Raw genomic sequence first — 25817 nt, 5'->3', positions numbered from 1 at the left:
TCCCCCCGTAGCCAGCCCTCTGAGCTGAGGTCTAGGCCACCACCTCCTTACTTTTCTTCCCTTGGAATTGGGGGCCACTTCCTACCTTGGGCAGCCTCAAGATACTGTCACAGGACAGCTGTTGGCCCACCCAACAGCCAGGGTGTGCTCAGTGCCCCATTCAGGGCAGCAGCCTCCAGTCCAGCTCCCACCCTTCAGTGGGAGCCCCACTCTGGCCTTGGAGCTGAACCCCCAGGCCTCATCCAGCTGCCTCATGCCCTGAGATCATCAGTGGTGACAAGCTGGAGGAATGTTGTGGCTCCTGCAGCCTGACTGGGGCCCTCTCGCCCTCTTCACCCCATTTCTCACACAGGTGACTACACGGAACTCTTGGCCACAGCCCCTTTGTGGCATTGTCTCAATGGGTGGAGGCAGAGCTTGCCTGTTGCCAAGTCTGAGCTGGGTAGCCCCACCCCTCCCCAGCTCTCCAGCCCCCTCTGCTGCCCATGCACTGTCCAGAGCGGGCCTTCTGTGCTGGAGGGGACTGACCTGAGCCCAGGCTCCTTCCAGGTCTCTGGGTCTCCTCCAGGCCATCCGGGTGGATCTTCAGGCCCTAAAGGAGGAGGCAGTGCCCTGTCTTTGGAGTGGGCTGCACAGGGCAGCTGTCTGCCTGCTTGTCTCAGCCTGACTGACCAGGGGCCTTACTCCAGGGACCCTCCCTCTGAGTCTTCTCTGGTTTTCCCTAGAGAAGCTTCTCCCCACTCCACTCCTCAGCCTCTCCTCCTCTTGCCATCTTCCCCTCTGTCCCCACCAGCAGCCAGAGTGCTTGTGGTACTCCTTGCTTATATCCTGCTCATGGGTCCCTCGTGCTCAAAACGAAGTCAGAACCCTCAGCCGGGCCCTCAGGACCCGCCTCTAGGCTCCAGCCTGCTGGCAGCACCGTGCCGGTTCCCTTCCTTCTGCCAACCGTGACCGTGCTCAGTTCCTTGAGGCGTCCGCCACTCAGTGATTGCTTCCAGGCCTTTGCACACACTGTTCCCTCTTCCCAGAACACGCTTTCATCTCCCAGTTCTTTCATCCCCCATGCTGGCCCGTGCGCCTCACCTTCGTGCGCCCGTGCTTCCCGTGTCCTGCCAGAACACTGTTCACACCTGGGGGGTAGTTACTACCTGCTTCCTGATCACTCGTGGGGTATATGTTCTCCCCCCGACCCAGGGAGGGGCCGTGTCTGTCCTGTGCTTCTGGTGCCGGAGGAGGGGGCACCCTTGGACAGGGAGAGGAGCCTGAGGTGGTGCTCGCCATTGAGGGGCTGGTGGCCTGCGCCGCGTGGGGGCAGGGGCGTGGTGCTGTGCCAAGACTTCAAGGGCTGCCGCGCTGCTGTGTGCCTCCCGCAGTTACAGCTACATGATTGACAACGTAATCCTGCTCATCACGGGCACGCTGCACCAGCGCTCTATCGCCGAGCTCGTGCCCAAGTGCCACCCACTTGGCAGCTTTGAGCAGATGGAGGCCGTGAACATCGCGCAGACGCCCGCCGAGCTCTACAATGCCATTCTGGTGGACACGCCCCTGGGTGAGCTACCCTGGCGGAGGAGGGAGGTGGCAGGCAGCGGCATCAGTGTCAGTGCCTCTGTGTGGGGTTTTCGGACCCCTGGGGGCGGCCCTAAGCCAGAAAGCGAGGTCCGCCCACTGCTGCTTACCCTTCTCTTCCCTTCCACTTCGCCTCCCATTCTCTCCTCCTCACCTGCCTTTTGCTCCCTTCCTGTTGCTTTTGCTGGGCCAGGCTGACTAGCCCCAGGGCCTGACTCAGACCATCTCATTTTGTGAATCTGTCTGATTTCTCCGAATGCAGAGGAAGGCTGAGCTCACGGAGAGTGGAGAGAGGGTTTCAGGTCCCTTGGAGTCTTGGGAGCTCTGACAGACCGTGGCCCTAAGCTGGGCTGGAGTGGCTTGCTGCCTGTGAGGCAGAGGAGGCGAGCAAAGAGCTTCACTTACCTCCACAAAGCAGATCCCAGGGGCCAAGTCAGGCAGTGTCCGGCAGGATGCAGAGTTCATGTCAGAGGCCAAGGAAGGAAGGGGAACTGGGAGCTTCCTGCAGGGCCCCGCCTAGGCAGCACTGGCTCCTGCCTGCCTTGGAGGGAGGCTGGGGAGAAGGCACTAAGGCTGTCACCAGCTAGTGCCCTCACAGCCAGAGTCCTAGTCCCCAGGGCACCACCTCCAGGAAGCCACCAGGGTTGAACAACTGGGCCCTAAGCTGCACTTGGTCCTGCACTGAGAGGCCTAAGCCCTACTTGCTGGCCTTATCTGCACAAGAGCTTATCTCTCACAATAACTCTGAGCTAGTTCTGGGCTGTTGGTGGCTTCTTCAGTTTCTTCACCTTTAAAGAAGAAACAGACCAGTGAGTCCGTGGGTCCCTGGGGATCGAGGGGCTCTATCCTGCGTTGGCCTCTAATTCCCAGCCCTCCAGTGGCCCCCTGGGTCACTGCTCCATGCTCACCCAGCTGTCACGCTCATTCCTTGTTCTGAGGAGAAGGACGGTTTTCCAAATGTGGGCCCCAGGCTCTCCTGGGAGATGCAGAGAAGTGGGCGTCAGGCCCAGAATCCACAGCTGCCCCTCGAGAAGGGAGGATGTCACAGCCTCTTATGCAAGCCTTTCTTTGGCATGATCTGAGCTTGGGTCTGCCCCAGAGGCGATTAGATCATGTTATGGCTGGCCGCCTCCTTTATAAATCAGTTTTAGGAGCAAGAAGGCAGGAGAAGCTCAGGTCAGTACACATGGCCTGGAGTATTGCTTCGGCCACTTCTAAGGCAGTAGTCCAGACCAGGTTGAGTGCCCCCCAGTTACCAGCCAGATGGGCCTTGTGGCAGGGGTCCTCTGTGCCCTGCAGGGGCAGGTGAACATTAGCACAATTCTTGCTTCGGCCAAGTCCACTCGCCTGCCCCTCATACCCACATCTTTCCTCCCCAGCGGCTTTTTTCCAGGACTGCATCTCAGAGCAGGACCTTGATGAGATGAACATCGAGATCATCCGAAACACGCTGTACAAGGTAGTGCCCCTGGACCCAGTGGTGGTGAAGTAGGTGGGCGGGGCCACGGGCACAGTGGGCTGATGATTTATGTGGGGTGCTGGGACAGGACACAGCTGCTCCAGGTTCCTCTCCCAGGGGCTTATCTGCTCACTCTCTGGCTCCCGTGACTGGTGCAAGACTTCATGGAACAGGTTCTCCATCCCCTGGGCCCAGATCAAATCAGCAGGAGTGGCTAGTGCTCCGCAGCTTGGCCTGTCAGAGTGGGCTCCTGAATGGCCACTCCCCCTGCATCCAGGAGCGTTACTGGCCACCATCCAGGCCATAGCTCTCAGGCTCACCCCCCCTGGACTGTCACCAGCAAGGACAGGCACCTGAGCACGGTGTGGGGAGGAACACAGCCAGGCATAGCCAGGTCCCTGTGTCCCCAGGTTCCCAGGTCTAGAACCAGTGCTGTGGCCCATCATCTTCAACCCCACCCACCTTCTGCTTCCCACCAGGCTGTGGGACAAGCTTGTGACCCCTGGAAATAGAGTGGGCTTGGGATTCCTGGCTCAGTCCTGCCCTGGCCCAAAGAGGTTAGGAGCAGTACTGAGAGCCAAGGAAGGGGGCCGGCCAGGGACCAGTGAGGGCTTTTGGGGGCAGACTGGGCCCTGGCCGCGGTGAGGACCTCTGAAGCCAGGACCTCTGATGGGTCAGTAGTGGGCAGGCCCTGAAGGGGGCCTGAAGATAGCACTGGCCAGCAGCCCTGCTGACTTAACCCTGAGAACGTCTGTCTCTTGGATCTTCATGGTGAGGCTCTTCTCCTATCCTAGTTGGAACTAGGTGGCCAACACAGTGGCAGCCTGAGCGCAGGCCCTCCAATCTCCCTGCGGGGGTCTGGGCCAGGGTGCAGGGAGGGTCTGAAGGTAGGTGAAGAGCCTACCTGGAGGTTGTAGTAATGTAGGCAGGGGGACAGCACATGCAGAAGCAAGTGTGGAACACGGGCCAAGCGGCAAGCAGTTTGCCGTGGAAGTGCAGGTTTCAGATGGACAGTGGGAGACAGGTCTGGAAAAAAAGGCAGGCACAGGATAAAGTCACCCAGGGTCTTGAACACCAGGCCAGAAGTTTGAATTTTATCCTGTGGGCAGGGTCGGCCAACGAAGGTTTCCAACAGGGCGGAGTATCATCAGAATGTGAGGACAGACTAGAGGGGACAAGACTAGAGGTAGGAAGATTATTGACTTCTTTAGTCCTCAGGACTGCCCTAGGAGCTAGGTGGGCATCAGTATCCCCATTTGTAAGACGAGGAAACTGAGGGCTTAGAGAAGGAGGGTGGGTTGCCTGAAGCCACTTGCTAGACACTGGCAGCACGGCTCAGCTTGTCTACAAAGCGAGCGCTCTCGTTTGCCTGCCAGTAGGGAGAGAAAGAGGGAGATGGGGAGGGTGGGGTGAGGGGGGCCATGGTGGGGGGTGGGCAGGCAGTGAGAGCCGGCTCAGGTGTGCCAGTGCTCACGCTGCCCGCAGCCCCCGCCCACCCTCATGAGGCTGTGCCTGCCCAGCTGGCCCACTGCCGGCTTCCTTGCCCTGAGGCAGGGTGAGGGGTGCGGCTGTCCCCCCAGCCTCACCCACACCGTCACCGGGCCTGACTGGTTCTAGCTGGAGTCACTGGCGAGGGCTGCCCGGGCACCAGCTTGTAAACACCGACCCAATGAAACAGGCACCGTGCCAGGACCGCCTGTCAGGCGATGTCCCAGCCCAGTGGCCACAGATGGGAGATTAGGCGGACCCCCAGTAGCGGGTGGGAACTGTAGGCAGCTGGTGCAGCAGACATGGGCTGGCAGACTCCAGGGGACAGGATGGGGGTGGGAAGGTGACCTTGGTACCTGGGCCTCTGGGGTCTTGCCAGTTTCTTCAGCTCCTGAGCCTCCTGAAGAGAGTCTGGGCCTATGCCACCAGTCTCCACCACCCTGGGGTCAGCGTCTCCAGGATCAGTCCAGCTCGGCAAAGGCTGGTGGCTTCCCCCACAGATAGGAACTGCAGGCCCCACTGGGGCAGGCCTGGAGATTTGGACACACCCAGCTTGGCTGGCCACGGGGAAGGAGGTGGCTGGGGACAGTCCCAGAGGGACTAAACAGTACCACTAATCAATGGTAGGATTGGCAGCTACCACGCGAGCCCTCTGCTATGCTGGGGTCCACTCTCCCTTTCCAGGCTTCTTTCCCCCTGACCTGTTCTAGACTTTTGTTTCCTGTGACCCCAGTGGTCACCTCAGGCCTTCCCCTGAGCCCAGCTTGCCCAGTGCTGCTGGCCAGGCTCAGCCTGGGCTCGTGGACTCCTGGGTGTCATCTCACCTCCTCTCTTGGGTCAGTAGAACCTGTGGCCCACATCAGCAGGTGGTGGGTGGAATGTTCTCTGCTCCTTAGAGGGCAGACCTCGGTACAGAAAGCTTTCCCTGCCTCCCAGCCCTCACCCCCAGCTCGGGAGAATAGTCTCTAGCCTGTAGAGCTGGAGTTCTTGTGGCCATGCCACCAAGTGGGACCCCGGAGCACCTGAGTAGAGGGAGCTCCCCAGGGGTCATGAGACTGTCCCCCTTTCCTTGACATGGAGAGCTTCAGGGAAGGAAGCCTGCCTGGGCCTAGCTAGTTTCAGGAATTAGTCGTGGGAGGGACCTGAGGCCTGGGCTGACCTGGCTTCTCCTCATGCCCAGCAGATCCAATTTGCCTGGGCAGGAAGTGCTTGTTCCCACCGGCAGCCTGTGTGTCCAGCCATCACATTGCAGGGCTGACATCTGTGCTGGCAATAACCATCCCTCAGGAGGAGCTGGGCTGACAGTACAGTTTGGTTCCTGCTGCGTGATGCCTGGGAACTACCTAGGGGATGGGAAGAGGAGGAGGTGCTCTTTAAGGTGGGGTGCTGAGAGGGGCCAAGGCACCCAGTCCAGGCCATCCCCGTGAACTCTCAGGGGTCACCATCCTTCACTGGCCCATCGACACGTGGTTTTCTGAGGAGAGAGGGGAGGAGGGGAGATTTGGGGGAAGGGCAGGCAGAACAGCAGGGGGAAGACGGAGCCCTTCTCTGAGCCTGGCACTCCATGGGATGAGGGTGTGAGGGGCACCGCACCATGAAGCAGACAGTGGGCCAGAAATTGTTCTGTAACTACTGGGTGGGGAGAGGCAGCAGGCTACTGCTACTCGGCTGATTAACAGTCGGAAATCTGTGGATGTTTCAGGGGCTCTGACACGGGGGCTGCTGGCCACGGGTATGATGTTTGGATTCACCATGAAAGGGGTCGGGGAGGGAAGGAGGGAACTGTGAGGAGGAGGCCTGGCAGACCCCCTCGAGTCTCCCTGCCTGGGCTGAGGAAGCCCCATGCTCTGCACAGGCCTACCTGGAGTCCTTCTACAAGTTCTGCACCCTGCTGGGGGGGACCACAGCCGATGCCATGTGTCCCATCCTGGAGGTGAGTGCCTGCCCACCCTCCCGCCTGCTGGTCCCCCATTCCTGGCCTGAGGGAAGCCCTGCCGACTGACTGGCTGCCGCCTCCCTCCCCGTCCCTCTCTCCTCGCCTGTGCGCTGGCCCCACAGTTCGAAGCAGACCGCCGCGCCTTCATCATCACCATCAACTCCTTCGGCACAGAGCTTTCCAAGGAGGACCGTGCCAAGCTCTTTCCGCACTGCGGTCGGCTCTACCCTGAGGGCCTGGCCCAGCTGGCTCGGGCTGACGACTACGAGCAGGTCAAGAACGTGGCCGACTACTACCCGGTGAGTGCCCTGGCTGTCGAACGGTGGGCGGGCATGTTGGCACCCACGTCCCCACCCCATACCCCACAGCACCCTCATGCTCATGCTTCCCCCTGCTCCCCTGGGCCAGGAGTACAAGCTGCTCTTCGAGGGTGCGGGCAGCAACCCTGGAGACAAGACCCTGGAGGACCGATTCTTCGAGCATGAGGTGAGTGCTGGCCCTGCCCATCCTGGGGAGGGGTTGGTGGCTTAGGCCTGACTCTGGTCATGGCCACCTGCACACCACTCCTGCCTGTGTCTGCAGGTGAAACTGAACAAGTTGGCCTTCCTGAACCAGTTCCACTTTGGTGTTTTCTACGCCTTTGTGAAGCTCAAGGAGCAGGAGTGTCGCAACATTGTATGGATCGCGGAGTGCATCGCCCAGCGCCACCGAGCCAAGATCGACAACTACATCCCCATCTTCTAGCACCCTGGCCCAAGGCTCCCCACAAGTGTGTGTGTGCGCCTGTGTGTCTGCGTGTGCTGTGACAAAGCTCACGGCTCACCTACGTGCCCTGGGGGGTAGCACACTGTCCTAGTGGCTGCCCAGCTTCCCCGACCCTCTCTGAGACTGCTCTTGGGCCTGAAAAGGGGCTGGGCACCTGCTCCCCCCACCAAGGATGGACCAAGCCCCCCACCTCCAGAGCAAGGAGGCCCCCTCAGCCCTATGTTTACAGCCACTGACGTATCTGAGAAGCATGTGGTCACTTTTGTGTTCCTCCCTAACCTGAGAACCCCTGGGGGCAGCGTGAACCTCCTCTTCCCTCAGCGGGTCCCCCAGAGCCGTGGCGCAGGGGCAGGATAGAGCGTGCGTGTCCTTGGCGAATAGGGGAAGTAGCTCTGCCCCTCTGAGACAATAAAAACTGCCCTCTCTAAGCCCTGCTGTCTTCTGTCTCCTTTGGGCCCTAGTCCCTCTCCCAGATCCCCAACTCCCCTCGGGCCCCACCCTCACTGAGCCCACCCCCACCTAAGCCTTCTATCTTCCTTCCTCGGGTGGCAGCCCTAGGCTGGCCCTGTCCCTGTGTGGCCAGATTCCTCAGGGTGGGGAAAGTCAGTGGAGGATTAGCCCCTTCCTCTGCTGGAGGCTCTGACAGGCCTGTGGTGTTGGCTCCTGACTCTAGAGGGCGCCCAGGCCTCCCTCTTTGCTTCATTGAGCCCCAGAACTCCCTGGGCTGGGGTCATTACCCCCATTTCACTATGAGGAAACCTATGGATAAATGATCTGCCCAAGGTTGTTGAAGGGGGTTGGGTGTTAACCAGAGTCTATGCCCAGAGCCTCGGCCCCCAGGCGGTGCCCAGTCTGTTTCACAGCCACAGCCTGTCACCTAGGCGAACATAGCATCTCCCCCATTCTAGGAGAAATAAAAATTTGTCTTTATTCAAAAAGTGGCGATCAGGCAAGTAGAATATGCAGCCTCCCTGTGGCTTGGGGGGCTTGGGGTGGGTGGTCAGGGCCCTAATTCTTGAGCCAGTCAAGAAACAGTGGGATTCACCCTTCAAATCGCAGCACTGAGGCACTGGTGCCAAGAAATAATCCTGAGGGGGTCCCCAACCTTCCCAGTCATTCCTTAGTTTGCAGAGGCGCTGTCTGCAGGATACTGTCAAAGGCTACAGCTGAGTCTTGCACTAAACTCCCCATCCAGCTGGGTTCTCCAAGGTGCATGGTGGAGCCTTGTGCCCAGGAGGGTCTGTTTGGGCTCATGAAGCAGGAGAGGCCCGGAGGTTCACGGGGAAGCAGCCTCACCAGGCCTGGCCTGTGACATTGGCAGTGGGTGGGGTTGGGGTCCTTTAGGCCAGGCTTTGGGGCAGACCTGGGGGGTCAGAATGCCCAGGGGAGGACCAAGGGCATAAGGGATCTCCTCTGCCGGAGCAGTTCTATGCACGTACTGCTCATTGGGCAGTGGGGGAAGGGCCCGGTTTAGGGCTTGGGTCCTGGGCTACATCCCGGGCAGAGGTAAGGCCCGGCTGGCCAGGCCGCAGTGCTCTTGGCACATAGGGACTGATGAAGAAGGACTGCAGGAAACGGCGCCGCAGGCCCTCAGGCAGGTAGTAGTGGATGAAGTACATGAGCCCCAGGCCATGGCCTGGGTAATAGCGGCGGCGTGGTTGAGCCGCCAGCAGCGCATCGGTGATGGCATCTACAACCGGGCTGAGGTCTGGCAGTGCTTGGCTCAGACAATGCAGGAACTGCCCGTTCATGTGCTCGATGTAGTCCTCACCGTAGGCCTGCAGCAGCTCTCGGGGCAGGTTGGCCAGCAGCTGCCGCTTGCGCTCTTCCCACTGGTCCATGTCTTTCACTGCCTCTGGGGAAGGAGTGGCAAGGTCAGAGGGGGGTCTGTTACGGAAGCCAAAGCCAGACCCAGGTCTCTAACTCACAACCTGAGACCCGCCCCCAGCCAAAGCCACACCCACTCCTCAGACCCAACCCCACTCCAGAGAAGACCACACCCACTTCACCTTCCCCCCTCCCCCACTACACCACACAGGCCCCAGCCCTAAATCCCTGAACCTCACCTGTCTTGAAGCAGGCAGGCTGGATGACGCTGACCTTGACACCCCAGGGCAGAAGTTCACAACTGAACGTGTCCATGAGCAACGCGACAGCCGCTTTGGAGGTCCCATAGGCAGCCAAGCACGGAAATGGCATGTCTCCTGGGGATGGATTGGGAGTGGGCAGCTCAGCCTAGGCCAGGGGCTCCAGCACCTCTCCCCGCCCTGCAGGGGCACCTTTTCTGCTCTTGTGTGGGAGGACCCTCACCTGCTGGGCTGCTCACGGTCACGATGCGCCCGCTGGAATGGCGCAGCAGTGGCAAGAGGCCCTTGGTCATCTCGAGTGTACCAAAGAAGTTCACCTCCATGCAGCTGCGGAATGTGGACACTGGAGACAGCTCCGCATCTGCCACGAGGATGTTCTGACCCGCGTTGTTGACCAAGCCCCACAGACCTGAAGGCATGGAGCCAGGAGGGAAGCTGAGGGTCAGCTCGGCAGCAGACCTCCAACCCCTGCCCCCTCACACCTGCCGAGCCGCGCCCTTTCCTGGCGGAGCTGAGCCTACTGACCAGTGCTGGCGGTGTGGGCCTTGGTGAACTCCAGCACGCGGCTAATGTCCGCTGGCTTGGTCAGGTCCATCTGTAGCAGCTTTAAACGAGGAGAACAGCAGGCACGCAGCTCTAGGGCACCAGGGCTATTCAAATCCAACACGGTAGCCAGCACTGTGAAGCCCAGCGCATCCAGCTTCTTGGCCGTCGCCTTGCCAAAACCAGAGTCACAGCCTGGCCAGGGAAGGACAGCCAGTGAACTCCCACCGTGGCCCAGTCCGGCCTGAGACAACCCCAGGGTCACCACGGTCTGGATGGGATCCAGGCCTCTGACACCCAACGTACCAGCAGTCAGCAGCCCTCCCTTCTTTTCCTAAGCCCATCTCTGGCAGGCTTTGCCCCTCTGGCTGAGCACCTGAGTACCAACTCTTTCACAACTGTCATCTCCCTGACGACTCATAGCTACCCCATCAAACGTGGCTTATGATCCCCACTTTACAGATGAGGAAACTGAGTCCTAGTAATGCTAAGTTGCTTCCCAAAGTCACTCAGCCAGCAGATAGTAAGGTCAGGACTCTATTGCAGGTCAGCCAGTCCCAGCTGAGACCCAGTCCCAGCTCTGATGTCCTTCTGTCTGGTCGATATCAGGCCTCAGCTCGCGTGCGCAGTATTACTGCACAGCCTCCCTTCCTTTCTCACTGCCTTTGCCCAGGCTTCTTCTTCTTACCTGGACACTGAAGCAGCCCCCTTTTGTAGTGCTGTCCCATCTTGCCCCCTTGGATCCATTCTCTACCTAAGCAGCCAGAAGGATCCTTCCAAAAATGACAATATCCCTCTGCTGCTGAAAACCTCTCCAAGGCTCCCCACAGCCCTTAGCAGGAAGCCGAAGTCCTCTATTCCTATCATCCAGACCCTGTACAACCTGAGAGCCACCTTCCTTTCCAGCCTCAACACCCTCAACTATTATTCCTGGCTCTAGGCAAGTTGGAGGCCCATCCGTACTTCACCCCTGACCACCACCCTTGGAATTCCAATCAGTGGCAACACTGGAGCATTCTCTGAGCCCCAGACCACTTGCCCCCAGGACAGGGGCACAATGGATGAAGATAAGAACAGATCTGCTTAGAATCCCTTCCCATGCCCACCAAGTGTGACCTGAGGTCAGTTACCACTCTTGCAGGCCTAATTTCCTGTCTTTGGTATGTAGAGAGATGAACCACCAGGCAGAGCCAGCCAGTGGGTCTGATAAACCCCTGCTTCCTTGATTGTTCCCATTCCAATCCGGCTCCACGGGTGGCCAACCAGGGCTGGGAGCAGTGAGGGAGGAGGCTCTCTGGAGCCTGCCCCCATGGTGGTCTTGCTGAGCAGAAGCTGCAAAGTGGTTCCGCACAACCAGATCCCCCCATTTCAGCCCTGTCCCCTCTGTTAAGGCAGAGAACAAAGCCAGGCAGGGGTCTGCAAGCTGGGATTTGTGTGGTTGGGGACCCACCAGCCAGCCCCAGCTGAGGGGTATTTCCTGGGCAAGTCTGGCTGGGGGAGGGGAGTGAGCGCCCTCGTGTGTGTGTGTGTGTGTGTGTGTGTGTGTGTGTGTGTGTTTGTGTGTGTGTCCCCATTTGCCTAAGCTCCCTTCCAGAGCAGACAGCCCCTTCACAGGGAAACTGAGGCCTTCCAGAACCTCAGCTCTGCGGTCCCAACACAGTCACCCAAGCCTTTCACACCCTCTTGCTCACCTGCACACACATTGGGATACCTGCACACACATTGGGATACCTGTACATAACTCCAACCTACGTGCAGTGAGGCATGAACAACAATGGGCTCACTCCCATGAGACCCCAGCAGTGCACAGCTGTGCACACAAGGCACCCAGCCACTCAACCCAAACCCTGACCCCAGGGCTGAGCTCCCCAAGTAGCCTTGGCCAGCGGTTCTCAGGGAGGGGTGGGTGGCAGCTCTGGCAGCCTCAAGACAGCGTTCCTAGCAGGTGAGGCAGGGCCTGGTCACCTACTTGTCTGGCAGTCCGTGTTGAGAGAGGAAACCCCAGAGTTTGGGGGCATTGGGAAGCTTGGAGGCCTACTCTTGATGCTTACGTGGGGTGGGCTGGGCAGTCTTCTTCCCCTCCTCCCTCACGGTGCTTTGCAACCAGAGCTGAGGGAAGCCCAAGTCACAAAAGGCATCCCTCCTCTCACCTCACTCTCAGGCTCGAGGCTAGGAGATGTAACAGCGGCAGCACAAAGGCCTGGGGTGAGATCCCAGGAAAGACTGCCTGGGTCACTAGTATCTGCAGATGGCCTGGGTCCTGTTGAGATAACTCATTAATTAGAAGGCAGGAGGGGAGCTGCCTCATCCCTGGGGAAAGAAGCTCCCTGCTTCAATACCAGGAGGTCTTTCATCTCTCCTTCCTTAAACCACTAAAACTTCACACTCCACCCTGAACTAGGGTCTCTCCCATCCAGCCTGAGCCCTGCTCTGTCTCCACCATCTTAACTGAAGCCCAAACCCTCATGCCACCTTCACCCGCCTCAGTACATTCTGGCTTCTTGCCAGGCATTCAAGGCCCCTTCCAAGGAAACAACCTTATATCCCACCACATCTCAGCAGCCAGACTGGTTACTGACTGTCCCCTGCCCAGGCCATGCTCATTCCTGCCTCAAGCTTCTATCCCACACCCTTTGTCTAACCCAAAACACCTTCCACACTCCACCTATCTCCACCCAGCCTCTGAGGCCCAGCTCAAGGATGGCCTCCTCTGGGAAGTTCTTCCAGCTCCATCTGATCATGCAGGGCCCCCTGCTAGACTGAGGTCTCCGAGAAGCCAGTCAGCCAGTGGCTGCCCCCAGCCCAGGCCCAATGCAAGGGCAGAGCCCTGAGCACCTGTCCAAAGCCATGGGGGTTAGGGGAGAGACTGGGCTGCCACTCCCCCATACAATGGAGCCAGTGCCCACTGGCCTTTCTCCCCCTCCCCACTTCAGGCTGGGCCTCAGCTCCTCCTTCCCTCCTTCTGATGACAGATTTATTCCTTGCTCCACACAAAGAGAGCTCAGCCAGGTGACCAGAGGCACCTGAGCCCAGCTCTCCAAGACCTCACCTCCTTCCTGGGCACAGAGGACCAGGAGGAATGGTGGTGGCGTGCTGGGTGCAGACTCTGGACAGCTACTTCAGCAATTTAGGTTTGGGTGGTGGGATCTGAGAGGCAGCCGAATGCCCAGCTGTCCCTCATGATGACCTCAAGCTTTTCTGGACTCCAAGGAGCCCGGACAATTGGGGGTCCTAACTCTTCATCTAAGCCTATTCCTCTAATCCCAGGGAAGAGGAGATGGTACCTCCCACGTGGGGATGTTAGGCAGAGTTCAAAGGGTGACCATCCTCTGAAGTCCCTCAGAGCAGTGTCCTGTGTCCGAAGACTGCTCTCTTGGACAGGGACATAGCATAAACCCCAAACTCCAGAAGGCTCCTTCTTTCTTAGCTACAAGTTTCCCCTGTGCACCTGCCCGCTCCCTGCCTCATTCTCCCTCCAACACTCCCTGAAGCCACAGGTAGTTAACCCGGACTTGGGGAGGTGCCCTGCTCTTCCTACTTGGCTGGTTCCCTGCACCCAGCGGAGAGGGACTCCCCCACTCCTGGGCTAGGGGTCCCGCCTTGCCTTGGCATGCCCACGGGGAGCCCTCTGAGTGTCCGGTCCCGTCCTCGAACCCGGAATCCCCGCGCTCCGCGCCCCGCGCACTCACCGGTGATGAGCACCGCGCGAGTCGCCACGGGCAGGCGCTGCGGGCGCGCCAGGCGGGACAACACGATCCAGCCGGTGGCGGCCAACACGGCAAGTGCGGCCAGCGGGGGCAGCAGGCGCTGGCACAGCCAGTCGAGCGCGGCCAGCAGCGCCAGCGCCGCCAGCAGCGGGCGGCCCAGACGCAGGTCCGCGCGCAGCAGCTGGAGCAGCGCACGGGCCGCCACAAGCAGCCAGGCGCCGCCCGACGGCCAGGGCCAGCTCTCCATGGCGGCCGGGCCGGGCTGGGCCGGGGCGGGGCAGGGGCCGGGCTGGAGAGCAGGGATTGGGACTCGGGGCCGGGGCGCGGGGTGGCGCAGAACACCAGCCAGGGGCGGGAGAGATACTCGCTTTCTCTGTTAGCCCTCGGGCCGAGTTTATAAAGAGCCCCGGGGGCGGGGGCGAGGGCGGAGCGGAGGCGGGGAAGGGGCGGGGCTTTCCTTTACTTCTCTCCTCTCACCCACTGCCCGGCAGGTGCCCCCACCTCTACCTCCCGCCCTCTACCACGCCTCCGAGGCCAGATCCGCTTTCGAAGAAGCCGGAACCGAGTCCCAAAGTTGCTGCTCGAGGAGCAGCCGCCTCGCCACCCGCCGCGCCCGGGAGAGGTCCGGTCGGTCTAGCCCTAGTGCCCCGCATCCGCTCACTCCTGCGCCCCGACACGTGCGCCCTGGGCGGCTGAGCCGCGGCTCCCAGGTGAGCACATCCACAGCTCACACTTGCTCGGGACGCCTGAGGACACGCGCAACCTTCAGCCAAGTTCCCCACACTGACAGCACCGCCGCGGTCGCCGGGCTTGCCGGAACACCGCGGGCAACCAGCTCGCCCTCACCAGGCAGCCGCGGCCAACGCCGGCACACGTAACGTACTCGGACGCCCTGCGCCGCTGCAGGTGCCTAGCACACACGCCCTGACGTGCTCTCACACCTAAGCTGCCCGAAGCCACCGACCGATTTGGGGCAGGGGGCTGGGGGGAGGAGGGTGACCGACCGGGTTCGCGAGAGTCTCTGCCCCGCCTTCCCGCTTCCTTCCACTTTCCAGCCCTGGGGATGCAGCAACCTCACCTCCTCCTGGCACACAAGTGTATATGTGTGGGCGCGGGTGTGTGGAGGCGCGGTTCTGAGGAAGCATCTAGGCCTCCCATTAACTCCAGCCCACCCTCCAACCCCAGGGACTCCAAGAGCCAGGCCAATGGGGACACCTGGGGAGTCAGTGAGGGCAGCCTCTAGGACAGGGTGATCCCTGCCCTGCTCTTAGGATTCCCCAGGGTATAAAATAAGTGAATGTGGGTGCATTTCCCTGCCTGTGTGTATGAAGTTCTGTGTTGATGCGGGGCCTAGTGGCCCCCCACCTTGCCCACCCCAGTGTCTGGCACCCTGTGCTTGGCATCCATGCCAGACTCTGCAGGCACTAGGAGTTGGTGTCAGTACCTTGCTGCCAGGTCCTGTGCTGAGGTCAGTAGGTCAGCCCATGGCAGAGGGGTCCCTGCTTCTTATGGACCCTTGCCCAATGCTTCATCCATGCCTGCACTAGGTCCTTGGAGGTCATGGACCCCTCCCAATCCTCTTGCCCATTCTCTATCTTAGATGCTTAGCCTCTGTGCCAGGGCTTCAAGGCAATGCTTCCTCCAAAGCCTTCTCTGCCATACAGGCATGGCCCCCTGGTGAGCCGGGGGAGTCTCAGGGATGGGCTGGGAGTCAGACCCACTTAAGGGGAAGGTGAAGGACCTATGGCCTTCCCAGAGCCACTTCTGTGCTTCCACCTATTCCTCCTCCTGTAAGTACAGATTACAAGCTAGCCCTGGCCCAGGGAGGCAGGACTTGCCTGGGGAGGTCCTGCCTGACTTTGGGTACATGACCTTGTGTGCCTGTGTATGCCTGTATTTGTGTACACTCATGTCCGTGGGCTCCATAGCTTGTCCATACACAAATGACATGTCTCTCCCTGTGCCATAACCCTGTATATGCATGTAAGTACATGTGTGTGTATGTGTGTGTGTGTGTGTGTGTTGTGTGTGTTTTCAGTGACTCCCTTGGTCTGGGTCCGTTCTCTGGAAACTCAGGGAAACATTCACCCTCCAAAACCTGCTGATTCCTGTTGTCCTCAATCTGTGTCCCAGTCTCAGAGGTGGACACAGTACCCTTGACCTGGCCTCCTGATCTGAGCTGTAGACCCTGGATTGGTGGGACCCTCCCCTCCCAGCTCTAGTTGTCCTACTGAGAGTCTGGCTGTGATTTCTCCAGCTTCAGACCATTAAGGGCTTCCCCTTGGGACTGCAGAGGGGATGTAGAGGAGAGGAAGAGGGGTCCCAGGCAGCTTTCAAGGTCAAGGCCACACAGGTAGTGCCAGTGCTTGCCAGAGCAGGAGTCAAAGGGTAGGGAGGTGGAAGTGGGAAAGCAAGGTGAAAACAGAGTCTGAGAAACAAGATGTTACACTGTCCTGGGGAGGAAACATGAAGGATCCTGACTCATTGGGAAGCCCACGATGGGGAGAGAGACTTGCTGAGAGGGGATGTAGGGAATTGTCTTTGGTTGTGGAGTCTAGGATGGCTAGGATGGGCTGGAGGTATTGCCTGTTCAGCTTCTGGGACACTGTGCCACCTTAGACAGAAATATTAGCCTTGCATGGTTTGGGTCTCGTGGGACTGGATGATCTGTCACATTTTTATTTAACCTGCCCCTCCAGAAATTCATCCTACGTCCAGGCCAGGCGGCCAGGAGGCCAGGCGGTCAGCCCTCCTTCCCAGGATCTATGCGCCAGCCCCCTGTGACCTCCTCAGCCACTGACCCCTTACCTCGCATCAGGTGGAGACATTCTGGAAGTAGAAAGAAGGTGGTTCAGGCAGTCATGACTGGGAGGGGCTGGCCCAGCCCTGTCTGAGGCCTGGTGCCAGGCTGTGGCTGCCCAAGGGCAGAGAACCAGCCTCTGCCAGAACCAAGAGTCTGGGCTGGCAGGGTCCTCCAGGGAAGAGAAGGGAAGGGGGTGGGGGCAGACGGCAGGAGCCCCAGCAGATAAGGCCGGGCCTGGCAGGGGCCGAGGAATGAAGGGCAAGCAGAAGGAGCAGAGCCCCTGAGCCACCCCACCTCTAAGCCCTCAACCCATAGTTTTCCTTCGTCCTTAGTCTCACCCCTCGCCACCACCCCCCGAGTCAGAAACCTGGTGAGCCAACCCCCCACCCCACCCCCGGTGCCCCAGGCTCTGGAGGGCCGTGCGGTGGCCAGGGCCTGGCAGGCTGGCTCCGGCCTGTTCCTGCCGAGCCCGGCGGCTCACTGGCCCCATCTACTGGCCTTTGGGGGAGGGCATGGCTCTGAAAGGAGTACCGGGAAGGTAACCAACTGCTGGACCTGAGGATGCTAGGAACAGAAATCCAGGATGGGGTGTGCCAAGTGGCAGTCTCTGAGAGCTCATGTTCTGTTCCCTGACCACACCAGGTTTCTGCAGCCAAGCACTCACTTATCACCTCTTCTTCCTTCCTCTGTGGTCAGGCTGTGGAAGCCTCACGCTCAGTCCCTTCCCCACCACGAGCTCATCTTCAGGTTCGGAGGCAGCAGAGTCCCAAGGAGGCCCTGCCTTGTATTCTGCTTACCCCCTGGCACCCCATCACTCCTCCCTCCTGGCACAATGGCAGAGGGGAGCCTCTTCCTGCCAAGGGCCAATCTTTCCACCCGAGTTCCAGACCCCACCCCTCCCCGTCCTCACAGGGAGCAAACTTTTATTGAGTTCCTACTTCATGCCGGGCCCTGTGCTACGCACCGTGGCTGTCATAACTAACCACTGGCTCCCTCCCAGCAGCATGCACGCTGGCTCGCTCTGGCCTCTCCCTCTGGTAATCGTAATAAAGAACTTCTCTCACTCAATCCTATATCCCTTTCCCCAAGCATTGTTCTCATGCTCCCCGCCACCATTCTCAGCCGTGTTTCTCGAAAACTGTCTATAGTCACCATCTCCCCTCTCCGCTCCCCACTCTAGCTCTGAGTCAGCTCCCGCTCCTGACCACGCCAAGGGTCGCCAATGATGACATCCTAGTCCTCACGTACCATGGATACACCTCTGCTTTCAGTTAACTCCTCAGAACCCCAGGCCCTTTCTCCCTTTGGCACCTGCAAAGCCACTGCTGCTGGGTTTCCTCCTACCTCTCTGGCTCTCCCTCTCAGCCTCCTTCACAAGCTTCTCTTCCCTGTGGGTGACCCTCTGGCTGTGGAAGCCTCATGCTCAGTCCCTCCCCCACCATGAGTTCATCTTCCTACTCACATATTGGCGACTCCCAAGCTTCTTTCCAGCCAAGGCCTTGCTCTTAACTCCAGGCCCACATGTCCAGCTGCCCCCAGATGCCTCCCGTGGACATCCATAGGCCCCTTACACTCAGCATGTCCAAAACTGGTCTCATCATCTTCCCTAGTTCTGGCAGCCGACCCCTCCTACCTCATCCTCAATCTTCATTCCATGCACTGGCCTCCAAACCTCTTGCTCTGCCCCAAGCCCTGGGCTGGGGTGCAGAAGCCTCACAATAGCCCTTTGTAGTGGGTATCATCATTACTATTTTACATTCAAGGAAACTGAGGCTTCTGAAGGCTAGGAAAATGGTTCAAGGTCTCAAACTCAGGTTCACTTAAGTTTGAATCTTGGACCAGCCCCAAGATTCAAAATCAAGTGTACCAGAGCCCGAAGTCTGGCTCTGTTAATGCAGAGCTAAGTTTGCCACATGTGCCCTCTTAGACTTCATTCTGAGGGCAAAGGAGAGCTGGGAATAGTCTTGAGCAAATAAGGCCCCTGTCCCAGTTGGCCAGGAAATGGGTTTGGGGACAAGGAAAGAGGGGAGGCTGGGAGTCCTGTTGGTGCATCCCTACGAGGGACAGAAGCAAAGGTCTGTTTTGGATAAACAGCCCGAAGTGCTTGTGGACATGTGAGGGCTGAGCCCAGAGGTAGCTGGGTGCCCATGGTCCCCAGCACGTCACTCACGTGGCACAAGAGCCTGGGAGACTGCCAACTCACCAGGCATGAACTGAGTCCCCCATCCCTCTCCTCTAGGCTGTGCACCTGGAAGTCAGGCCCTTCGCTTACTGGGGAGAAGGGTTGGGGAAATGCAGGAAGCTAGGAGTATCACTTGCATTTTCAAACCGTGTCCAGCCCCCTTCTCTGAACTTCTTTTCTTTTGCTTCCAGGATTGAAGGCAGGTATTTGGGGATCAGGGCCCTCGAGTTTGGAAAACACTAAGAGAATTTGCTCTAAAGGGTTTTGTGGACCAGCCCCAGGGGAAAGGCAAGCCCCAGCTGAGAACACTTGCTGGGACAGCTTGGTTAACTCCAGGTGAAACTGGTCTTCTTGGGTCCTGCAGTGAGGCTCTGAGTTATTCATAATCCTCTACCACATTTACTATGTGCTAGCTGTGTGCCAGTCCTTGTGTTTGCCTTCCTCATGCTTAATTTTATTTACTATCCTCACATTATCCCTATGATGCAGGTACTACCATTCTATACATTAGAAAACAGACTCAGAGAGACTCAGTGACATGCCCTAGGTCACTCAGCCGTCCAGACACTCTGCTCCCAACCATCAGGCAGCACTGCCCCCCGGCCTTCAGCCTAGGAGGTTGGCATTTTTCAGTGGGCAACCGCCAGGTGAAAGACTATCAACCTTTGAAAATTTGCTTCTGGGAGTTTAGGGGTTTTGAGCATGAGCCACCCATTTTTCTTGCTTGGCCCTGCGTTAAAACTTTTTCTGCTCCAAAACATTTTAAAAAATAAAATAATAAAATAAAATAAAATAAAATTTGCTTCTGGATTAGAAACATGTCTCCCAATGGTAGAATTAAGGCAAGTTGTTAAAACTAATTCCAAAACTTGCTTCCTTACAACTTCCATCACCCTGATTCAGGCCTTTTCTTGGCAGAACAACTGCAAAAGATACAAAAATTAGTTGCTGTTGGCTGGCTGGTTTAATTTATTTGCATATACATAATTCAGTCCCACCCCTTGTGGCTAATACCCTCCTTGGGGAGCTGTGGCTGTTTTCTGATTGCTGGTGGGGAGGCCTGTGTGTGTTGTTTTTTCAAATAAACTGAAACCAGATGGAGGGGGTTTTGTTCACTGCCCTGCCTCCAATTTTCTCCAGCAAATTCCTTGAAAAGCCAACCACCTATGAGTGGTGCCTATTCTCCTTGGAGGTCCCTCGCCGCTGGTATGCAAATAGCAAGTGGGGCTGGGATTTCTAAAAGTGAAAACAAAGAGAGGAGAAAGAAGCTTCTTGGCGCAAGGGCTTTTGGGCACAGGGCAGGGTCATCTCCCTGTGGAGTCCCGATTTTCGGTCTGCACTTACAGTTTCTGTCCTCATCTCCTTCCCTCTCCCCTGAGTTGGGAATTGAGCTGGGCTTGAGTCAAAATCACCTGGACCAATCACTTGGTGAAAATATGGATTTCAGAGCCCAATCCACACCTCCTTTGCAGCGCTAACCACTGGCACGAGACCCCAACTCTCAGGATGGGTTGATCTTTGAGTCAGTGGAGAGGGTTATCTTCTAGAAGGGGCCCAAGCCACTCTTGCTTTCATCCTGGGAAGACCAGTTGCTCAAGATGGTTATAGAAATATTTTTAACCGCCAGCCAGGTCTAAGGCTTTGTAATGCCCCTCGAGCACCTCATCAAGAGATTCCTTGTTCAGAGCGATAAGCAAGGGTACACACTGGTCACAGTGCCAGGGGTTAACATTTTTCTTTGGAAGTTGAATTGTGCATTGTCATAGTGAAGTATGACCCAGTACCCAGGCTGGGAGAACACTTCTTTCCCAGCTCCAACCTTCATTCCTAGCTCATATCTCTGTTCTTTCGGATTCCAAGGCTTTTTAGATAATTGTGTCAGGTTACATAAGCTTTCGAGATATGAACACTCAAAGGAAATTCCTCTGGGAGCAGGCATGAGGGGTTCTGCCACATAGTTTGCTTTAAAGTATTTGAGGAAAAATTCAGGTGCCTCAGCCCTGCACATTTCTGAAATAAAGTAAGAATAGTCAATGACTTTGTATGCATGTACCATTCCCCATAGAAATGAGGAAGCAAAAAGACAGATATCATGCTGAATAGAGAAACCCCTCCCAGGGGAGCATGTGCAGGGCCAGGTGGAAGCCAGTTGCAAAGAGGGCAACTTTGACCGGGCTGCCATGGAAATCCTTATCAGCACAGGGTACCTTTTATTTTTTTCCCCTTTCTGCATCTGAGATAACACACGTGGCAAATACAGGCCTTCCATTTTCCAAGAAACATAAAATAAAAACTGAATTACTGGCAGAGAAGCTTTAAAATCTTTGGTTCCTAGGACACTGTGAATACATTCTCCACACACCCGTGATCTTTATTTCATTTGTCTCCGAGGGATAGCCCTGCATCATCTCTGTTGCATAAGGTGCTGTTTCCAAACACCTTGTTCCTAACTGGAGACACAGAATAAGTTTTATCTAGGTCTGAGAGAGTTCTTGGAGGGATGACATCGTGTTCCAAGCTGCACTGGTCAGAGTCAACAGTGAGAAAGCTGCCAGAGTCTTCTCACCAAGGAAGCTGAGAGAATATTGTAAATACCAAATGGCACTTCTTTCTTAAAGCATAAAATGGTCACAAAAACTACTTAACAAGGAAAAATTAATGGGAGGAAAACGTCTTGAATGTAACAAATAAAAAAAATCTTTACAAGGGACATGGAAATAATAGATTTACTATGATGAAGGGACGATAATATAGGAAAGTCAATTTTTACACCAAAAATAATTCAACAAGTATTATTTACCTTACAAAAGGCTTCACAAAAGAATTCCTATAAGTAGCTCTATCCTTTCATTTGTTTGTTCCCTCCTTCGTTCATTCAACAAACATCTACTGAGTGCTTACTGTGTTCCAGGCTCCATGCTTAGGGAAGCCATGGTGAGTTAGATAAATATTCCTCCCCTTGTGGTCTCTGCGTCTGGCTGGAGCACAGCCCCTAATCAGATCACTATGCAGTCAAGGAGCCACTACTGACAGAAGGAACTAGACAGCAGAGTCTTGTGACCTCTTCTATTCTGAGGGTCAGAGAAAGTTCTCCTGGAGGAAGTGATGTTTCAGGTATCAAACGCATCACATGCAAAGGCCCCTAGTATAAGAGGGAGTCTGGTCCTTCAGGGAAAGGGAGGTCAGGAGGCTGCAGAGGTCAGCTGGAGCCAGGGGGCAAGGGAGGTTTTGATTCTAATTTCATGGTATATCGAAATACTGCTCCCCGGGGAGCAGGGAGAGTCACTGAGAGTTGTAGCAAGAAGTAAAATAATCAGTTTGCCTTCTTTTCTTTCCTTCTTTGTTTTTTTTTAAAGACAGCCACAAGCTGTGAGGAGAACGGACTGATGGGGATGGGGAGCCCGCAGTGGAAGCGAAAGACCAGTCATGAGGGTGCTATGTTTGCCAGGGCAAGAGATGCTGGTGGCCATGGGGACAAGCCAATTGGATGGGCTGACTCATCCAAGGCCCACTGGAAAGTGTACTGGGACCCAGACAAAATGGACCCAGAGAGCAAGAGCTGTGGCTAACCATATCCCACCAGGTGAATTTGATAATTAAAATTTAACTCCATTTGTTAATGAAATGGAGAGGATCATTTCCTGATTGAAAGACAAGTAGGGTCTAGATTATACGTATCAATGTCCACTACCAATGGAACATTCTGTGTGCTTCACACGCAGGACCACATTTTTAGGCCTCATCGTGACTCTATGCAGTAGCTATTGTTATCCCTGTTTCACATAGGAGCAAACTGAGATTTAGAGAGGTTAAGGAATTTGCCCAGCTGGCGACTGGCAGAGCTGGGATTGAAACAGGTAACCATCGACATGCCCTGGGACAAGTGACAAGTCCCAGGAAGCCTGGGCATACATTGGCTGTAATTAAGAATGGGCTGCTGGATCCAGCCCAGGGTGGGAGGAGCTTCCTGGGAGTCTCTTCTGGCAATTCTAGGAGTCAGGTAAGCTAGCTTGGAACCTTTTCACACACATGTGCACAAGTTCTTTAAACCACAGTTGGGTTTTTTTGTCCCTACAGCCTGGGCTGTTCACCCTGGGCAGACCTGCCTTGCTGGTCAGGGGCAGCTGCTCTGGGCAGGAACAACTCCTGCCCTAAGAGATGACTTCTGTCCCAGAAAAATGTGTCTCATGTTTTCATAGAAACTGGCCAGAGGGGGCAGTAGGAGCTGAAACTACACTCGAAGTAAAGGGAACCCTGTGGGAAAGAGCCTAGGGTGGGAGCGAAAGACTTGGGTTCCAGGAATGGCACCAATCAGGGGACAGGGATGAGGAGGTGGACAGGAGCTCGCTGAGCTGGGCTTTCAAGCCACACTTTGGCATTTCAATTGATCCTAAAGGCAAAAGGAAGCCCTGGAAGTATCTTAAACAGAAGACTGATGAGGTGGTGTTAGCAATGTGTGGCCTTCCTCAGTAGGTGATGCCCTGGGCCGTGTCAGGTTCTGGATTGGTTACCACACCAGGCTGACAGACTCAGAACACCATCAAATTGCCTGTGCCTTTAAGAAGCAAATTTGGCCAGAGGGAGTCTTCTTTTCAGAGAGCTTGGCCTGAAGTCACTCAGAGAGACATCCAGGGAATCTGGGCAGTCAGTTTTGTTTCAAATGAAATAGCTTTAATTGGATAAATGCATGTATATACTTAACCCTATTTGAAACCCACTGTGTTAGTTTCCTATTGCTGATACAACAAAGTGCCACAAATTCAGTGGCTTAAAACAACATGAATTTATTCTTACATTTCTGGAGGTCAGAAGTTTGAAATGGGTCTCACTGGGCTAATGTCAAGGGGTCAGCTGACTGGTTTCTTCTGGAGGCTCTAAGGGAGGATCTGTTCCCTTGCCTTTTCCAGATTCCAGAGGACACCTGTATTCGTTGGCTCATGGCTTCTTCCTCTATCTTCAAAGCCAGAAGTATACTGTTTTCAAATCTCTCTGACCTCTGCTTTCATCATCACATCTCCTCCCACTCTGACCCTCACATGACTCTCTCTTATAAGGGCCCTTGTGATTATACTGAGCTCACCTGGATAATCTAAGATAATCTCTCCCATCTCAAGATCCTTATCATATCTGCAAAGTACACTTTGCCATGTGAGGTAACATATTCATAGGTTCCAGAAATTAGGATATGGACATCTTTGGGAAGCCGTTATTCAGACTACCACCCACTTTAACAAATAAAGAGAAAGAATGATAAGCCTGGCAGCTAGGAGGAGAATGGACTGGAATCAGGCAGGCTGATGTTAGGGAGACAAAGAGAAGGCTGCTGCAGAGTCAGCAAGAAAGATGCTGGTGGTCTGGGCTAGAGTGGGGTGGGAAGAATGAACACAGGACATATTTCAGAGGGAGGACTGCCTGGTCTTGGGGACCGTATGGGTTAGCTGGGCAAGGACTAGGGGGAAACTGGGTAGGTAATGGTGCCCTTCAGAGGGCCTGAAGGGAGGAGCAGGTTTGTGGCAAGGATGAAGAGGGCAGATAGGGATATGTTGCATTTAGATACCCACGGGAAACCTAGAAGTGCCTGGGAGGCAGATGGACCCAGGGTGCACAAGGCTTGACTCTCCAGTCCCTCCCTTCCCTGTGGGCATAGAAGGGCTCACCCTCCACCTTGATTTCTGGGTCACCATCTCTTTTCTACCCTAAGTTCTACAATTCCAGATAAGAGTTGAGGAGTCATCTTGTATTTCTGAGGCCAGAGTAGCACTGATATTTATTCCATATCAAGTTTGAGTTTATCAGTCCTGGAGACAAGAATTTGCATGATAGAGAGATAGACACTTGCACAGGACCCACAATTGGCATATGACAGAGCAGGAGTTGCTATGTTGCTTTTGTTGTATGTTTGTAGCTGATAATTTTAGGGACAGGGATGTTTTCTGTCCAGCCCATTCTGAGCAGGTAGCCAGCCAGCTGCTCACCTTTTTAGGGCCTTGGAGATATGGATAGGACAGCTGGTGGAAGACAAAGTCTCTTCCTGTCTTTTGAGAAAGCCTGAGCTCATAGGACACTCACATTCTGACTGTCCCCAAGTGGAGGGGAGAGGGAGCATTCAGGGAAACCAAGTTCAGCAGGGAGGTCCCTCAGGCAGGGAAAGGGAAGAGAGTCTGCAGGCCCTGGGACAGAGGAAGCAAGTGCCTGTCCCCTGGCAGCCCTGGTGCAGCAGGCATGGCCCCACAAGGCCCAAATCTAAAAGTCCTGTAGGTGGGTGCGACAATGGCTGTGGCCTTAGTACCAGAGAGGACCCATGACCAGACAGTGCTTCTCACAGTGTTTGCTCCTGCAGGAGATCCTGAGTCCTCGGAATAACCTGGGTAAAGAGAAGACTAGTAGAGACCAAGACTGAATTTCCCATCAGCCTGGAATATGGGAGCTCCCAGTAGGATTTATGCTTGATTTAAAGGAAATAAAGAGGGCTTCCTTGGTGGCACAGTGGTTAAGAATCCGCCTGCCAAGGCAGGGTACACAGGTTCGATCCCTGGTCCGGGAAGATCCCACATGCTGTGGAGCAACTAAGCCCATGTGCCACAACTACTGAGCCTGTGCTCTAGAGCCCGCAAGCCACAACTACTGAGCCCACGTGCCACAACTACTGAAGCCCATGTGGCTAGAGCCCATGCTCCGCAGCAAGAGAAGCCACAACAACGAGAAGCTCACACACCCCAACGAAGAGTAGTCCCCACTCACTGCAACTAGAGAAAGCTCGCACACAGCAATGAAGACCCAACACAGCCAAAAAATAAATAAATAGATGTATAAATAAAGGAAATAAAGAAAGAAGATGTTATTATTATTATTACTACAACTACTATTATTTGGCTGCACCGTGGGTCTTATGGGACCTTAGTTCCCCGACCAGAGATTGAACAGGACCAGGGATTGAACGTGACTAGGAATTGAACCCAGGCCATTGACAGTGAGAGCGCAGAGTCCTAACCACTGGACTGCCAGGGAAGTCCCAGAAAGGAGATATTTTGAGCTCTTATACTTCACACTTTATATTATGGGCCACAATATGTATACTGTATTTATTTGTCTCTAGATCTGTCTTCCCCTTAGCCTGTAATCTCCCTGAAGGACAGGGATCTCGTGGGTGTTCCCCATAGTATGTCCAGTGCCCAGCACATACTCATTAAAAAGTGTGCAGGTTGACTGAGGGACTCCCTGAGAGGGGTGGGCTCAGGGGGGAAACTGGAGGGGAATACCTCTGGGACAAGTTAGGAT

The 25817-nt window shown here is 55.9% G+C and overlaps 2 protein-coding genes across 2 annotated transcripts in view; one reads left to right on the top strand and one right to left on the bottom strand.

Moving 5' to 3' along the window:
- ATP6V0D1 (ATPase H+ transporting V0 subunit d1) overlaps positions 1-7649 on the top strand; it is a 38092-nt gene extending 30443 nt beyond the window's left edge. Inside the window, exons 3-8 of the mRNA XM_065898776.1 lie at positions 1374-1552; positions 2949-3028; positions 6372-6449; positions 6575-6751; positions 6861-6938; positions 7035-7649. Of these exons, the coding sequence (XP_065754848.1) occupies positions 1374-1552; positions 2949-3028; positions 6372-6449; positions 6575-6751; positions 6861-6938; positions 7035-7196 (754 nt within the window). The 3' untranslated portion in view covers positions 7197-7649. The remainder of the gene's footprint in view (positions 1-1373; positions 1553-2948; positions 3029-6371; positions 6450-6574; positions 6752-6860; positions 6939-7034) is intronic.
- A 470-nt stretch (positions 7650-8119) lies between these two features.
- On the bottom strand, positions 8120-13919 carry HSD11B2 (hydroxysteroid 11-beta dehydrogenase 2). Its single transcript, XM_065898639.1, has 5 exons — positions 13537-13919; positions 9830-10042; positions 9528-9713; positions 9284-9421; positions 8120-9072 (listed from the first exon to the last, which is right to left on the bottom strand). The coding sequence occupies exons 1-5, from the start codon at positions 13799-13801 to the stop codon at positions 8660-8662; spliced, it is 1215 nt and encodes a 404-aa protein (XP_065754711.1). The 5' UTR covers positions 13802-13919; the 3' UTR covers positions 8120-8659.
- Positions 13920-25817: the final 11898 nt, after the last annotated feature.

Source organism: Phocoena phocoena, chromosome 20 (genome assembly GCF_963924675.1).
Source record: "Phocoena phocoena chromosome 20, mPhoPho1.1, whole genome shotgun sequence".
Taxonomy (NCBI): domain Eukaryota; kingdom Metazoa; phylum Chordata; class Mammalia; order Artiodactyla; family Phocoenidae; genus Phocoena; species Phocoena phocoena.
Note: the sequence above shows the minus strand (reverse complement) of the source record. Positions and strands in the feature narration are given on the sequence as shown.